This window comes from Manis javanica, unplaced genomic scaffold, assembly GCF_040802235.1.
Source record: "Manis javanica isolate MJ-LG unplaced genomic scaffold, MJ_LKY HiC_scaffold_35, whole genome shotgun sequence".
NCBI classification, from domain to species: domain Eukaryota; kingdom Metazoa; phylum Chordata; class Mammalia; order Pholidota; family Manidae; genus Manis; species Manis javanica.
The window spans coordinates 260,495-278,509 of NW_027332181.1; the positions used below are offsets into that span (position 1 = coordinate 260,495).

Here is an 18,015-nt window from a genome sequence, read left to right on the forward strand (position 1 = left end):
AGAAATGATAATTATGTGATGTGACAGAGGTGTTAGCTAATGCTACTATAGTTGCAATACGTAAATGTCAACACATTGTACATCTCAAACCTACAGGTTATATGTCAATTATATATCAAAAAAAAAAAGAACAGGCAAAAGTGTGTCCTTGTGCTAAGATAGTGAGAGGTCCTTGATGAGCACATTAAATTCATCCAACCCAATACCACCCTGCAGTACCTTTTATTTCCAGAGCCATCTTCTTAGTTCCTACTTTTAATAATAATTAAATTAGCATTTAATCTAAACACTATGATATTTAACTCTAACAGTAAACAAGTATGTAAATGAGCAATAAACATTATTACCTGACTTGTATGGAATCACACAGCTAGTAAATAATGTGGGACTAAAACTGGCTGGGATTTAAAATGGTTGAGATTAAAACCCATCAGTCTGACTTCTGCTTTCAACCAAGATAAGGTAAAAAGGACTGGATTAACCTCCCTGACTTTAAGACTTATTATGAAGTTATAATAATTAATACAGGATTCATTACAAGGATTGGCATCAAGATAGATAAATCAATGCAACAGAATAAATGGTCAAAAAACAGACCCACATATATACAGACAGTTGATTTTCAAGAAAGGTGCAACAGCAATCCAGTAAAGAAAGGATGGTCTTTTCAACAAATGATAATGGAACAACTGGACAAACATATGTAAAAGACATGAACTTAGATCCATATCTCACACCATATATAAAAATTAACTCAAAATAGATTATAGATCAAATGTAACACCTAAAACTATGAATCTTCCTAAAAAAATAGGAGAAAATCTTTGTGACTTTAAGTTAGATGAAGATTTCTTAGATACAACACTGAAAACATGGTCTATTTAAAAAATTGATAAACTGGACTTCAAAATCAAGGATTTTTGCACTATTAAGAGAAAGAAAAGACAACCATAGATGGGGGGAAACTATTTGCAAATCAGTTATTTAAAATAGCAGTTCATCCAAAAACTTTCTGTAATTAAAAAATTTTAAATATGTATGCATGTATGCATATATGTACATGCTCTCAAAACACAATAAGAAAACAAGTAACTCAATAAAAAATAGGCAAAAGGTTTGAACAAACACTTCACAAACGATATACACATGGAAAATAAGTGTATGAGAAAACCTTCAACATTCTTAGTCATTAGGACAATGCAAATTAAAACTACAAGGAGATACTACTACCTACTTATTAGATGCCTTAAGTTAGAAAGATCAACTATACCAAATGCTGGCAAGAATATAGAGCAACTGGTAATCTCATACCTGGTAAGAACATAAAATGGTACAGCCAGAAAACAATTTGGCTATTTTTTAAAAAGGTAAACATACACCTCTTGTATGACCCAATTACTCCACTCCTAGTTATTTACCCAAGAGAAATGCAAGTATATATACATAAACATATGTACAAATATTCATCATAGCATTATTTTTAATAGCCCCAAACTGTAAGCACACCAAATGTCCATCTACAAAGGTGAACTGATAAACAAATGAAATATTTCTCAGCAAAAAAGGAACAAAATTTTGAAACACTCAGTGTGGATGAATCTCCAAATAATTATGCTGAATGAAAAAAGCCAGGCCAAAAAAGTATATATAGAATATTTGATCCAATTATATAAAATTCTAGAAAATGCAAAATACGCAACAGAAAGCAATGGTTGCCTGGGGATGGGAAAGGGTGGGAAGGAGGGATTTTGAGAGTGCAAGAGGAAACTCTTGGGGATGAAGCCTATGTTCATTATCTGCATTGTGGTTATGGCTCCATGAGTGTATACATATCAAAACAATGAGTTTATGCTTTAAATAAGTGCAATTTATTGTGTCAGTTCTATCTCAATAAAGTTGTTTTAAAAACTCAGTCTAATTCCAACATTCTAAGGTCCTCCCACTGAACCACTCTTACCTTCTATGAGTTAAGGCATTTTTGTTTGTGCCTCCAAATATATAGATTGAGTACTGTGCATTAGGAACTATTCTGGACACTGGGGATATAAACATGAGCAAACCAGAGCCCTGCTCTCAGGAGCATATACTCTAAGAGAGGAAAGCCAAATAAGCAGCTGAAGTGATACATATCTAAGATGTCAGATGTTGCTAAATGTTATGAAGAAAGATAAAGTAGGAAACAGGAGAGAATATGGAGGGATAGAGTTTGGTTTATACACTGTGGTCAGGGAAGGCTTCTCTAGCAACAAGGGGCTTCTTTGGCACAGGCCCCAGGGAAGTAGAATGAGTCCTTTGGAAACAGGAAGAGAATGCCAGGCAGAAGGAAGAGCATGGGCAAGGGCCCTGAGAAGCAGGAGGGCTTGGCTAGAATAAGGCAGGCACTCATCCCCTTGACTTGGGGACTGTTGTGGCTGACGGCTCTAGCTGAGTCTCTCTCAGACTTGCCTGTTTTTTTCTGAGCAAGAGCTGCCTTGCTCAAAGTCATACCCTCTTCCCTGGGACAGCCCCATCTAAAGACTGGGAGGTGAAGGAATAGAAGTGCTCCTTGCCTGAATTCAGGACAACTCTGGAGGGAGATCCAAATGGTGCACTATGGCTTCCACCGGGACTGGATGAGAGTGAGGCTGGAAGTGCCAGTCAGCATGATTGCATATGCTCTCCAGTCTTTTCAGCCACTCGTGTGCAGGCTCAGAGTAGGCTGAGAGTTTATCTAAATAGGACGAGGGTATTACTAGGTAAGTATAATGGAGAAAGATGGCAGCAAGGGAATGGAGGGCATTTCAAGGGAGTGATTTACACGATTGGACTGTGGAAACTAAGCTGGATGGGCAAGGAAGTAAGGCTTGCAATGGCTCACTACCATGGACGCTAAGGGGACTGGAATGCAATGGAGTGAAAAGTTGGCAGGGACAATAGATTGGAGGACCCAGTGGGTTAAAGAATCACTGGAAAGGGTATTAGGGGAAAATAAGCAGAAAATGTAGGTGCTTAATGATTAGAGAATGGGATGCTTGAAATGGAAACTGTGGAGAAGTTTCAGTTATTGGTAATGGTCAGTTCTAGGATGTAACCATGGGAACTGGCATCAGAGGTCGGGTGGAAGAAAAAACCACTGTGGTCAGAAGATCAAGAAATTGAGAGACCTGGGTGTTGGAAAGATTGTTTAATGGACATTGGCAAGAATACTGAGGAAAAGGGTATTGAGACATTTGTTAGACTCTAAAATTTTAAATATTAGGGGAGTATCTTTCAAGGTCTGTGGATGACATGAACAGTTGTGGTATAGAGGATGGCATAATCTGATGAACTTTAGAGGGGCTAGCAGGTCCAGAGAAGAGGGAGAAACAACAGTCTGGAAGTACAGTGATTGGATGATAGCAACTGATTTCTGGCTAATGTCAAATTCTTGGTTGTCAAATAGGTTATGAGTGTTATGGCTGAACAGTTCCACTGGGAAACAGTGCAAATAAAGCCATCATTTTGTAATATAAATTTACTTTAAAACTTTGAATTACTAAATTTACCAGCTGTTTGAAATTCTCCTCTCAAAAATGAGATTCTGCAAAATAGTAAATGCTGGGGTTTAGGTCCTGAGGGGTGTGGAGCTAAGACAACTGAGAAGGGAAACAGCTACAAGAGTGAGTCTGTTTAAACATGCTTAGTGTACTGATAGGGTAATGTTAAGGTTCAGAGTGGTCAATTGATACAAAGGCTGGGAGAGGGCTGACAATAAAAGATAAAGGCAAGGGTCTGGAATGACCGGGATAAAATATTAGGATGCTGCATAACAAGAGCCATCAACTCTCTAGCCCACAATACCTGTGTCTATGCTTCATGACATACAACCACCTTCATGAAGCTACTGCTAAATATTTTAAGGTTTGTTAGTTGGCATACAATTCCAGATACCAAATCTGTGAGATTAGGATTAGGTTTTGCTGAGCATGACATAAGAGAGTGGCATAAACAGAATTTATATTCTTTCTGATATAAAATAAAATAGTGGAGGCAGAGTATCCAAGACTGGTGTGGCAATTCTATTCCATGGAGTCCTCAGGGACCCAGGCTCGTTCAGTTTTTGAGTCTGCCATCCCTAGGATTATGCCCTTTTTCTAGTTCCAAGATAAAGCTCAAGCTATCATACCAAAGTTCTAAGGAGCAGAAGTCAATCAAGGGAGAGAGAAAAAAGCTGAACAGCAAGCTCTCAAGAAAGGTTCCTGCTGCCATTTTACATCCCATAGGTCAGAAGTTGGTCTCATGATTATGTCCAGCCAAAAAAAAAGGCATACCCAGTGGAAAAATTCTATTCCTATGGAAGAAGGTAAGAAAGGACATTGAACACTTGACAGCCTCTGCCAAATGAATGAATGAATGTGATTCAGAGCATAAAGATAGAAGAATAAGCCTAGGGCATAATTTGCAACATTTAACTGAAGGATCAAAAAGAGGGAAGTAAAGAGGAAAAAAGGATAGATGTCATTGCAGCTAACCTTGCAGTTCTGGGCAGAGAAGCCAGGAAGTTGAAGGACTTTTCTTTTTTTAAATTAAGGTATCATTGCGTGATCAAAACCGAAAGTTTCTGTGATATGACTGCCCTTGCACTGTTCACCATGTAAGAACTTATTCACTATGTAAGAACTTGTTCACCATATAAGAACTTGTTCATTATGCTTCAGAAGATGGGAGACTGTTGAGAAATAGGCTTGGGGTTGATTAATGACTGTGCATTGAGTCCCCTACACAGAATTTTATTGTTGTTAACAACCATTTGATCAATAAATATGAGAGATGCCCTCTCAAAAAAAAAAAATTAAGGTATCATTGATACACAATCTTACGAAGGTTTCACATGAGTAACATTGTGGTTTCAACATTCACCCATGTTATTAAGTCCCCACCCCAAACCCCATTGCAGTCACTGTCCATCAGCCTAGATGCTATAGAGTCATTACTTGTCTTCTCTGTGCTGTACTTGCCTTTCCTGTAACCTACCTGTATTGTGATTGCTAATTATAGTGCCCCCTAATCCCCTTTTCGTTGAGGAATTTTTTCACCTGATCATTTGTGTGTGCGAAGTAGGATTGTGCTGAGGTGGAGTAGGGGATTTAAGAAACCAGTGAAAGTTTGCAGTAGACATTAAGGGAAAATACAAGATTTGTTTACTGATATACAAGGAATATGGAGTAGGAATAATTGTCCATAAAGATTGGACACCACGAGATTTAGTGACCCTGATTCAAACTCTATCCTTCCACCATACCCATACATCCCTCTTCTGACCTTGAGCAGACCATTTCTACCAAGGAAAAGCAATTGTAGCTGGAACTTTTATTTCTTTGTCAAGTCCAATGCAGTGATGACATTTCTATCTGCTGAGCCCAGATAGATAAGAATTAAATGTCAAGAAAACCTTCCGTGGTCAAGGCCCTGATAATTACGATAAAAGAAACCAAGATTAGGCTTGTGACTTCCAAGGAAGAGAAACTCAGGCCATCCTAAGGAAAACAAAGAAACTGCAAGGATATCCACTGAAAAAAACTAGGAAGCCAGCAGGAAGTGAGGCAGCTTCAGGGTGGTATTATATTGTGGTATCTCTTTCACGTGGGCATCCTCATATGACAACTACACAAGTCTTGTCCATTCTTCTAAGGACTACACAATTCTTGCTGGTCTCAACATTTTGGAAGGAGCCAGCTTGATTCACTTACATAATTCTCAACAAATTTATTGGATTAAGCTCTTTACACTTGTCTACACCAGGGTTATCAACCAGCTTGAGGTGGCACCATTATGATTGGTATCTTAGTCTACTCTTATCAGCCAGGCTCCAGCCGGGAGACAGAAAACACAGTAGTTTGAACAAGGCAACCTCGATATGAAGAATTACTAATGAGTAACAGGGGATTAACTACAAAGGGTGAACAGAACTCTTAAGAATACAGGAGCAGCCAACCTCTAGTGCTGAAGCAGAGTACCCAAGGAGGGTACAAATTTGGCTGAGGTTCTCTTGCAAGACTGAGATTCAGACTTGGTCGGTGGGGGTATGGTTGAGACCCACTTGTTGAGCTACTGAAGTCCAGGGTTGGAGAGGTAGGAATATCAACAAAATTAGTTAGGAAGCTACCTACTGGGGTGCCTCAAAACTTACTGGGACTGTGAGGTTGTCTGCTAGGGCACCAGCAAAACCTGCTGGGAAGCTATCAAGGGGACCGGTGGGCTTGCTGGGGACCACCCTTCCATTGAGGTGCCACTGGCCCCTCTATGCTACAGAAGAAAAATCCCACCAGAACCAGGGAGAGAAGCTCCTTTCTTCTACAGCATCCCTCCAGCATCACGCACCAAGTGTTAACATTGTGTCAGCAGGCAAGACAAATGTTTATGAAAGGGCTAGCCCCAGCATCACAAAGCAAGGCAGTGAGGGGTGGAGGGGCCTGAGAGCACATCGATGGTGGGCACACCACAAATCAGTGATGGTCTCTGCACAAGGCTCAGCAGACCTCTATTTCCCAGAACATGGGTCGGATAGAACACTTTATTTAGGAAGAAATTCACTCTAGTTCTTGGACTGGCTGGATGTATCCAGCATTTAAGAAATTTCCTGTTGATACTACTGAATATTCAGGACACTGGTGACTTCAGATAATTACTGAATAGGAGGGAAGGAGAAGGCAAGAGAACCTCTTATATTTGCTCAGCAAGCACTGTTGTTTTTGCTTAGATTTTATTTGGGAGATTAGGAGGGCAGGACTGGTGGAATTTGGGGGCAGGGGTGTGACTAAATCTACTGATCCAATAAAAAATAATTTCACCTCAGAATAGCCAGACTATGGAGCTTGCGTGAGGATTTCCTTGCAGAAATCCAGTCCAAGAACTAGTTCAGTGAATTTCTTCCTGAATGAAGGGTGGTCCAATCCCTTCTGGGAAATGGAGGTCTGCTGACCCTTGTGCAGAGATCACCACTGATTTGTGATGTGCCCATCAATGTGTTCTCAGCCCCCTTCAGGAAAGAAATCTCAAGATTTCTCTTCCTAATCCTTGTGTTAAAACCTCATGGCTTTCATGTTAACTGATGTTTTAAGGTCAACTGTAACATGGAGTATTAACTTATTTGTTGCAATAGGATGAAAAGACCTCCCCAAGGTGGATACGTTTCACCTGTGCATTATACATCATGACTCTGTAATAGAAGCCCTTCAACTACCAATGCGCCAAGAAACAGATTTTCAGCCAGCCATGACAGTAACATTTTTCAGTTGATTTATCATTTTCTACAGTAAATGTTGACAGCCAGTGATCCTAAAGTGAAAGGTGCCACTTCAGATGTATTTGCAAAGTGCTGTGAGATCTCATAGGATGGAATGATGGAGGAATTTCAGAGACAAGACTACCAGGGAAAAAGTTTCCTTCCTCCTAAAATCAGCTCTACTGAAGAGGGCCTCTAATTGGGTTAGTTATTCAAGGCTGAATTCATCATTTACAAGATTAAAGAACCGGGATTAGGACTAGAAGCAATTAAAAACCCATCAGTTTGCCAATATAACCAAGTGAAAACTGGTCAGCTAGTCGTTTAATTGAGGCTAGACATTGGAATCAGTTGAAAACTTAAAGACACAGCTAGTGTCCGGGCTCCACTGCCAACAGTCCAAATAAAAATTTATATTCATAAAGGACAACTCTTTTGGAGAAGGTGAATACCAATACTGTTTTCCCATTTCATCTTTTAAGTAAAAATAAAAACAAGCTATTGCCTTTGGACCCTTTGGGACATTCTCAGTAACTTAAAATTTGCCTTCATTCCCTATCACTCAACACCTAAGCACAGCTTTTTAAAAATTTCTAAGTAAACGGCACTAAAGCCCTACAGCAGATTAGCTTTCAAGTTGCATGCATTTTAAAGTACTTTTATTTTTCTAGACATGTTTTGTAACTTTCATTAGATTCCTAAAATGGAGCCCATAACTCAAAGGTTAAGAATCACTTAGAGAACTAAGAAACTAAACCCAACTAATAAATTATAAATTGGGCATTAAAATGGAAGTTTTATACTAAAATTTCAAGATTGGTAATACACTAACCCACGGAGAGAATTTAACTGCAAATTGAACATTAGAAAACAGGTGAAAGATATTTATACATGAAAAGGCAACATCATTTCAGTAAGCTGAGAAAAACTGGATGGAGACTCCTAAAATAAGCTCTATCAAAAGCTTTTCAAGTTTCTCATGTTGTAACACATAATCCTGAGAATTCTTTAACAGCCACTTGTTTTCCCAGTTTAGAAAGCTACTCTCCAATTTCAATCATGTATATACTTGACATTAACAGTATTACTTACATGCTCTATCAAAATGTTCCTCAAAAGCAAACATTAAAAATCATGTGAAATCACATGCAGCTCTTCAGTAGAGCTGATTTTAGGAGGAAGGAAACTTTTTCCCTGGTAGTCTTGTCTCTGAAATTCCTCCATCATTCCATCCTATGAGATCTCACAGCACTTTGCAAATAGTTCTGAAGTGGCACTTTTCACTTTAGGATCACTGGCTATCAACATTTGTTACTGTAGGAAGTTATAAAAGTAGCACTTTCACCTCTATTCGAAACAAATTCTTTCCACATTTTGCCTAAAACACAGTTGAATTAACATGTGAGGTAGACTGTATTCAAGAATAGCACCATGAATTTAGGAATGCTAAAGCTATTTTTATGTGATATATTGGTTTTCATATTCAAAGTCTTCTCATTTCTACAGTCTTCACTTGATGCGCAACTTAAAAGGCAAGATGACTGAATCTTCTCTTAAAAAAACATACATAGCAATTTCACAGAGGAATTCATTTAATGAGTTTTTTTTTGAAGTTAGGTAGGTATTCAAGCCCACATATGATGGGACTCTTCCAAATGTACTTATTTGCTTCATTTAACACTTTCACAAGGTGGCTTCTGAGTGCCCATAGGTTGGGTGATATAAACAGTGAAAGAAGAGAAATGTCAGGTGGTATACATTGTCAGGAACACAACTTTTAGTCCTGGCACTGATTGAACAAATCACTTTGGGTCTCTACTTCTCTGTTCTAAAAAGAACTGGATAACTTCCGTCTTCCCAAGTGCAAATTTCAAATGAATTCTAATCTGTAAATTAAATGTAAAGTACCTCAATAAGCACCTGTGATATTAAACTAATCACCCAATCCAAAGAACCAGCTAGGGACTCAGTACACCCACTGACAATGAGCTGCCATTACTAAGAAACCCAGTAAGGACCACTGACTATTACTAAGTCCAATTCTAGTTTACATGTTTAAAATTCACTTGTCATCTGGGCACTGAGACACCCCTGAACACCAAGTTACTCAGTTACTAACATTTTATCAACTTTCACAAAAATATTTTTTTTTAAACCTTGACAAAAGGGGGATAAGGCCAACACCCAGCATAGAGGATTTAATCCAGTATTTATTCCACACTCATGATCGTTCTCTGTAATCAGAATACAAATCATAAGAACAATCTATCAAATAATTTGCTGACAATCTCAAATAATGCAGCATAGCATTACTTTTAATACTTCTGTTCTAGATTAACTTTTAAAACTCAAACAACAATCTTCATTATCAATAAAAAAAGTTCTGAATTTTAAAAAAAGGACACTATACCAAGCTGTTACTCATAATTTAAGTATTTTCCATTTATAAAAATGCTTTGAAAGCTTGCGGCTTAAATCTGTTTTTCTACTACCTGCCCCACCCTCTCCCAATATCATGTTAGTACAGGGGTGCTGCAAGAATGTTAGGCTTTAGACATTAATTTTTCCTTTAACATAGTACTTTAAAATCTGAGAAATCCAAGAAAAAAAGGTTGCATGTCATGTATTTTTTTCAAATAAAAAACAACTGGGTGAGCAAATTTTAGGCATACTAACAGTGTCCCTTTGAGGTAGAATGCTAAAAGGACTTTTGATCAAATCACAGCCTAATTTAAACCTCTGCATCAGAAACTAACTTCTCATAAATTCTCTCTAAAGTTAACTGTGGAGAATATGAAGTATAACATATTAACAAGAGCCTTCCAAGATAATATACAGTGGACAAGAATGTTAATCCTACAACTGCTGCCTTCATGTACATTGAAAGCACGTAATTCTCCTATAATAGACATCAAAGATCCATTCTCAAAGTCTTTAGCATTCTATTAGGAAAAGCACAGCCATGCTAACTTCAGTACACAAACCATAATCCCACACCTACAAAACAAAAATAGAATTAGTGGCAGTTTATTGCCTTATACAAATTTAACCAACATGGCAACCATGCCAAAGGAATTAAAACATTTTCAGGACATATGTACAGACTGTACATCTCAAAATCAAATGATAAAAATGCAAGAACAATCTGCATCATGTATCAAACTCAACAACTGGGTGAAAACATCAATGCAATAAATGGGATTACAAAGGCACTTCCCTACACAGAAGAGGAAATGAAAATGCAGCCTACAGGGAGCTTGAAGAGTGCATTAGCTACTGCACAATCTCAACTCAGGAAGGGGGAAAAAAGCAGATTTAATCAAACATTTATAGGATTCAATGTGATCCACTTTTACAAAAAAACTTTCACGGAGTCTCGTCTTTGTTTTTATGCTGTTTTTCTTGGCTCTCTGGTTCTATACTTGGGCTCCTTCGGCGATCATGTTTGTCAGACTGGTCCTTACTATCACTGTGATCTCGTTTGTGGGAACGGTCTTTGCTTCTGCTACGCTTTCTAGATTTTTCTTTGCTGGGGCTGTGTTCCCGTTTTCTTGCTTTCTCAACACTGTCAGTTCTTCCTTGACTGCCACTTCGACTTCGCTTGTTTGGTTTTTCTTTACTGTCATTTTTATGTTTACTTGGTTTTTCTTTGCTCCTGCTTCTACTTCTTTTCCCTGCATTTCTGCTTCTGCTTCTGCTTCTGTGCTTCCTTTCTCTGCTTCTACTTCTGCTGTGCCTTTTCTCTTTCTTGGAATCTTTTTTGTCATCTCTGTGCCGCCTATCATCTTTGTCTTCTTTATGTTTCTTGTCTTCTACCTCACCCCTACTTCGCCGTTCCTTAGACCGTTCTCTCTCCTTTTCTCGGTCATTACCTCTTTCCTTGTCATAGTCTCGATCTCGTCTTCTACCTCTTTCATTTTCTTTCTCTCTTTCCCGATCCCTGTCCCTTCTATCCCCCTTCCTATCACGACTTCGACTACGACTTCTATGCCTTTCTCTACTCCTGCTACGCCTCCGTTCCAAGCCCCGATCAATACTTCGAGATCTTCGCCTTTCTTTCTCCCTTTCTTTGGCTTCACGCTCTAGTCGCTGGCGTTCTTTCTCTCTTTCTAATTCTCGGTCAAAACTAGAAGACCCATGGCCCTCCCGATGATGGCTTCTACTTCTTGATCTTCTTGGGGACCTCCGTGGACTCAGTGATCTCCTGGGAGACCTAATATTTGAGGAGAGAGAAGAGAATTTCAATGAATAAAGCATACTCTAAAACTTAATTTTCATCAGTGTCATTTACTTAGGTTCCCAAGTTACATAGCATGTCAATAATAATAAAGGCAAAAAATTTGCTAGTTCTCATTTACAGATGCATAATTTTGTTGAAAATGCCCTGAAAGGCAGAACACAAACTAATAAAATGTAGACTACAAACAAAATTTCCAAAGAACTTGCCACTGATTGCCAAGGACCTTTGTGGAGTATAAAGCATACCTTAAAAATAAGTGCAATTGAAGAGTTACATTACCTTGAACGTCTACGTTCAACATGTCTGTCTATTTCCTCAGCACCTTCCTTCCCATCTTTCTTGATTTTTCTAGGCCGGGTTTTAATCTGCTGATCAATATTCTTCTGAACTGGAACAGGAATTCTTGGGAACAGGGTAGAAAACCACTCCAGTTTTGTGAGAAAAGACCGGAGCATTTCTCCAATGGTCATTACACAGCCTCCACCAGCTTTCACATCTAGGTCCTACAGAAACACAAAAGATACCCTAGCCGTCAAAAAAAGTATTTCAACCAAAACATGAATACTATAAAAAATATCACCATCTTTGGAATCTCACATACAAAAAAATTCTACTGGAAAAACTTCAATTTGTGTACCCTTCTAATCTGGTAATGAATGATACAAACATTCAGGCTCAGTGTATGCATGCAGGTGAGAACGACCCCTGCAGCCTCATGGGGACAGACAGAGCTGACCTCACTCAGTTAACAAGAACATGGAACAGCCCCTTAGAGAATCAAACTACGTGGAACAACCAACTTAAATTTACATTCCACATACCTACTAAATAATATTTCTTTCTGTGGACATGTTTGCACACATCATTCCTAGCACTGTAACCTAGCTACATATAAACTACTTCAAATAATTTCTGTCTAAAGTTTTTCTTTTAACAACTATTAATATAAAATGAAGCCCTAATAAAACTGGAAGCAATAGCAAACCAACTGCCATGAAGCAGTGAGGTTTCTAATTTAGAGTTATGTAGAAAATAAATAAATGAACAAATAATTGGAAACGCATAATCCATGATGACCATTGTCTCTGAAAAGGGTCATTACCGCATGAAGGCCTTCTTGCTATGCCCTCTCACAGCTCAGGACATGTTAGTCAGCTATTGTCAGTCCCAAACCTATAGTGCAAGCACACAAGGAAAGTGAGATTTGTTATCTAAACAGGAAAACAAGAGCTAAAGGTAAAACTGCTTGCACTCACACACATTTAAGTGTTCAGATATACAGTATTTCCAAATATAATCGCTGCAGATATCTAAGGAAGAAAACAATAAGTTAGCTTAAGTAGAGATCCTCAGGTTTGTAAACACAGTAAAAAAACAGATTAAATAGAAGCATTCAGAAACAAACCTAATGCAATACCAATTATGAAGAGGAGACAGACACGCTTTTTAAATATAGAAGGGAGAAGTGCTTTGGCCTGAAAAATCTCATCTAAAAATAAAAGACTTTATGAAGATTGTGATTTGTCACCTAACACAGTTTTGCTTCTCCTGAGATAGTAAGTAAATAGCTCAATGAAAAGAGCACCCCCCAAATAATACAGAGAGAAGTTCTCCATGTCTACATGACTGAGTTTTTTTTAGGTGTGCATGTAATAGTAAAAACACACTAGGAAGATTTCTATTACAATTATCCTTTAAGTCAATGAATTCTTTGGCAAACTTTTAAACAGGACTACTGAAACACAACACTCAGTTTATTTTGTGAACCTTAAAATATAAATTAGTGGTGGGGGAAGAAGTATTTTTTGAAATTTTGGACTTCACCATGTAGGTTTATTAATACATATGAGATTTAAATCTCACACAGTGATGTTTCCCAAAGTAACTTTTCCCTTCTGAACATACATAACAAGTTCAATCCCATTAAGCTTGAATGGCAAACTAGATTTATAATTTTATTTTAAAGTTTAACAACTAGTTTAAATGAAAGTTTTCTTTCCAGCTTTATAAATATGTTTAATATAACAGGAGTCAGAAAGCTAGAAATGAAGTATTTTGGTCACCTTAAAAAGGGCATCCAAACAGCCAATTTAGTCCCACCTAGCTATTCAATTCTGCACATCTATCCAAGTGGTAACATTAATATTTGGAAGAAGAGGATAAAGAACTGAAAAGTTCCAAGAAAAAAAGCTGTATTAGTATTATTCTATGTGCATGTCTTATCACTTCAATCTCTAGCATGGCCCACCTTAAGAAGTCACTATCAACTATACAAGAGCAGTGCAATACACAGAATACAGGAAGAGAAAATTTCAAGTCACCAAAATACATTAAATCATTAAGAAATAAGAAAATGTAAGAAATTTCACCTAAGATATAAAAGAATGCATCAAGTCTTAGTAAAAGGACATTAATTATTAAAGTATTTCAGTGAAATATATTTAACTACAATAAATTCTAGAAGACATTAAACCTATGTAAGAGTAATCAGAAGAAAACTAATTATTACCCTTGTTGACATACCTCTTCATCATCAAGGAAGGATTCAAACCAATCCCACAGATCTGTAGGGGGCTGTGTGTACCTAGAATTACAAGATCGATTAGGCTTAAGTGAATTATAATGAGATACTGATTGGAAATGCAGATAAACACTTGCTCACCTTATATACATAAATCCAAGGGCTCTAATATATGGAGAGTCTGTGTGCGTTATGAGACCCATCACTTGCTTGCGAGTTAACTTTAGAGTAAATAATTTGTATAACAAGCAAAAAGCTGTAGAAACAATTCCTCCTGTTCCAACACCTCGAACCTTTAGGGGAAACAGAGTTAAGAAAAAGAAGCAAAATAACTGAGAGATAGTTAACACCAATTGAGTAATCCTGTTAGATATTAACAACAGGAGTAACAAATATACTCCAGAACTAAGAATGGAGCATAAAAACGTAATACTTGTCTAACCCCATTTATCAGGCACTTGAATTTAGATTAAAAAATAAAAAAAGGGCTTCTAAGACTTGTCAATTGACTGTCATTTGAGGAATTGTCAGGCTTTCAATTTTCTAAATATAAACTTAGTTATTAGACACAGAAATACTGAAAAAATGCACGTACTTCTACTTACCCCTCCGCACATCCCTGTTTGGCCTGCCGTTTTCCTGCTTCCTTTCTCCCATGGTTCAACATGTGTGACCTGAAAATAGAAAAGAGGAACACAACAAATATTCATACTTTGAATTTTTGTTTTAAGTGTGATTAAAGTGAACCCAAGTCTACAATAGAGCAGCTCTTCCAAAAGTTTGGAAGATATGTTAGTGAGTACCAATAAAGCCACTGGGGTTTAACAAAACCTCAACAGCTTTACAGAACAGAAATCCCATTCAAGTAGCTTTGTGGAGAAATCCCATTAAAGGATACATGTAGCTGAAACATGTGGAGCCAGGAATTTCTAGTCTCAAACACTTATTAAAAACACTTGGTAATACTATCAGCTTTGTATCTTATCATGAGTTTCTTCTAAAAAATCTCAGTTTAAAATGAACTTAAGGATCCAACCTAAAGCAAAACTAATAATAAAGCTTAAATATTTATTTCAAAAAAACCTTTTTTAACCTTTAATAGTTCAATCTTACAGTGCTTTAAAATTCATTATAAAATAAAAATATTTTAAATAAAAACTTGACGTATGCTAAAACAGTAACAGAAGGTACTTTTGATGCAAAATTATGGAACCTAATGCATGTATATATGTATTTTTTTTACCATGATCAGGCATTATGTTCATTCCTGATTAAAGTTGAAATTACAAAAGCCACACCTACACAGAGAACATTCCTGCTAGTTAGTGTACAATTTATTTTCTGCCTAATCCTGTGAACCAATTCAATTTTTTTCCCAGAATATAAACTGTGTCAAAAGCTAAGTAGGACTAGTCATTATACTCAATATCACCTTTCCTAAGGTGGGTACCCTTTAAAAACCACAAACTTACCCTAAAAATAGCAAAGAAAATTAACTCTGCAACAGATAAAACTCAAGGTGTTTTATAAAGGTTAAGATATCTATTTGCTTCTTAATTTAAATATAAAATGGTGTTCTTTCACTATGTATTTCCAAAACTGTATTTCCACCCACCCATGGTTACATTTTCTACTCTTCAGTGGCTGCAGCCAGGAAAGCATGCATTTAAATATAAGCACTACACTTTTGCTCAGGGGACTCCTGTATTGCTTTACTGCTTCACGTCCTGAGCCTCCAGCTTGCTGTATGTAAAAGATGTTTCAATTACTTAAAAGCTACCCAAAGGGGTGGATGCAGCACAAGATGGACTTACAAAACTGGAAGTCTACATATTTCAATAATTATTTAATCTGGACATATGAACAAAACCAAAATCTTCAGTTTTATAATTAAATTGAAATAATTTCTAGTACAATCTTGTTTCAAAACACAGTATTTTAAATTTGAAAACAAATTTTTCCTCTATTGCATTAACATTTGTCTGCCATTAAACAGAATCTGCCACAGCAAGAGCAGGAAACCAATTTTCGACTGTTTGAAGTTTACTACACAAATACAGCTAAGGGTTAAATATTCGCCATATTGTATCCATGGTGAAAAAGACCTTACCTTTTAAAAGCTAAAAAACTAGTTTGTAGTATTACAATTACTTACAATACTCTTGTAAGAGGATATCAAAATATCCGTATACTTTATATACCCAAAGTTGAACTGTATTTTCAAAATACGGTTTTTGTATCAAAAGGAACTTATTCCCCTCCCCCCACCCCGCCTAAATCCCCATAACCTCATGACTTAACTGGGGTGGGGATGGACAAAAACATAACCTAAAAGCAAACAGCATTTTCTTTTGTTAGCACCCTTACAGATATGTGCAGATCACAGAAAATATGCGGTCTGTTAAGTGTTTTAAGTGTCAAAAGAGACAAAACGGATTGTATTCCATTAGCAGCTCTAGCTTACATATTTAAAATCTTTAAGGCTACCAGTAATATTCTTTAAAATACAAACTAACCTTAGGAGGCCTGGAAGGTATTTCTTAAATTACATAATTTGCAGGGAAGTGGAGAAAGCCTATCTAGTCTAAGGAAAGACCAAAACCAATGGCCAAAAAAAAATCTAATTAGCCGTTCATTTAACCAGGGAAATGCATACATGGCGATTGAGCATGATTAATAGTGCATACCTCTACCTGCGACCCTGGGCTGCTCCGAGCCTCGCTGCAAGACTGAGTCAATCCTGCTAACGAAACAAGAACTGAGACAAGAGTGCAGTGAGGAGGCGCCAGGTGAGCTCCCCAGCACAGCCAAGCCAGCACCGACCCTGCCGCAGAAGCCCAGGGCCCAGATAATTCTAAATAAGCCCAATGCACAGGTAACTGAGACCACTTACTCCTGACTTCCTGCTGGGAAAATTTCCAGGCCTTCTGAATACCTCTTGCACTGGCACCTCTCCACCCTCAACCCTCCAGCCCCGCGCGACATACGCACTGACCATTACCCTGTCTGGACCGGAAAGTGAATACCAACAACACAAGGCAATCACTGAAATCAATACATGCCCTGGCCCGGGGTGGGGACGGGTGCAGCACCAACAAGTTGGCGCTGAGTAAATCCACGTCAAAAGAGTAATTTTAATACTGCAAACTGCTGAAAGGCTTCAGTTACTCTCTTCTCCTCTCCCCCACCCCTCCCGTCCAGATCCCCCTCCCCCCAGAGGTGGGCAGGAGGCTGGGGGAGGAGTGAGATGAGTAGTGGCGGGCTCTCTGTGCCCCGCAAACTGAAAAGGAAATGAGAGCGCGGCCCCAGTCTGACCCCTTGCCGGCCAACAAGACACCGCTCCCCATGCCCCACCTTCCCGCACCTACGGAGCCTCCAGCCTCAGGGGGCCGCCACCGCCCGGTTCCTCCGTATCCCCTCCTCCGAACTTAACCGCCCCCCGGCCGCCGCCCCGGCCCCAGCCGCTTCGTACCTTAAAGTAGATCTCGTCCACTACCTCGTGGTAGGTCTTGAGCTCGTAGAGCTGCACTTTGAAGTAAGGCGACGACAGGATATTGGTCAGGATCATGGGGTTGAGGTTCATAGTCTTCTCGTTGCCCCACAGCGGCAGCACATTGCCCTGCTTGCCCGAGACCGCAGGCTTCGCGGTGCCGCCGCCGCCGCACTGCTGCTGCTGCTGGGCCGCGGCCGCGGCCGCCTGGTGCTGTGGCTGCGAGTTGCCTGTCAGCGCGGGGCTGTTGTTAGCCATGTTGCGGCGGCAGGAAGGAGGGAGGGAGGGGGAGGGGGCCAAGCTCGATCTCGCTCTTCGGGACAACGGTCCGGGACCTACTCCATGGACCGCCGTCGGGAGGAGGGGCGCTCGCTCTGCCCCAGCCGGGTGAGGGAGGGTACCCGAGATACCAACAGATGGACCCCGGTCCAGAGCAAACGCCGAGACTAGGGCCGCGAGAACTCCGGCAGAAGGCGAGCCGGCGGCCCAAGAGCGCGATCTCTTCCGCCAACTGCCCCTGG

At 39.0% G+C, this 18,015-nt stretch overlaps 1 protein-coding gene across 1 annotated transcript; it reads right to left on the reverse strand.

Annotated features, from left to right (window-relative positions):
- Window positions 1-7,285: 7,285 nt before the first annotated feature.
- PRPF38B (pre-mRNA processing factor 38B) lies at window positions 7,286-18,003 on the reverse strand. The gene is made up of 6 exons (XM_017675083.3): window positions 17,477-18,003; window positions 14,610-14,678; window positions 14,146-14,297; window positions 14,007-14,067; window positions 11,763-11,986; window positions 7,286-11,456 (listed from the first exon to the last, which is right to left on the reverse strand). Exons 1-6 carry the CDS (start codon window positions 17,750-17,752, stop codon window positions 10,610-10,612), a joined length of 1,629 nt encoding a protein of 542 aa, XP_017530572.3. The 5' UTR covers window positions 17,753-18,003; the 3' UTR covers window positions 7,286-10,609.
- Window positions 18,004-18,015: the final 12 nt, after the last annotated feature.

Excerpts from the sequence above, each read along its gene's own strand:
- PRPF38B (XM_017675083.3), bottom strand. The coding sequence starts at position 17,752 with ATGGCTAACAACAGCCCCGCGCTGACAGGCAACTCGCAGCCACAGCAC. Across the intron at positions 14,068-14,145 it reads CTTGGATTTATGTATATAAG|GTACACACAGCCCCCTACAG; the intron begins GTGAGCAAGTGT and ends TTGTAATTCTAG. Across the intron at positions 11,987-14,006 it reads CCTTCCTTGATGATGAAGAG|GACCTAGATGTGAAAGCTGG; the intron begins GTATGTCAACAA and ends GTGTTTCTGTAG.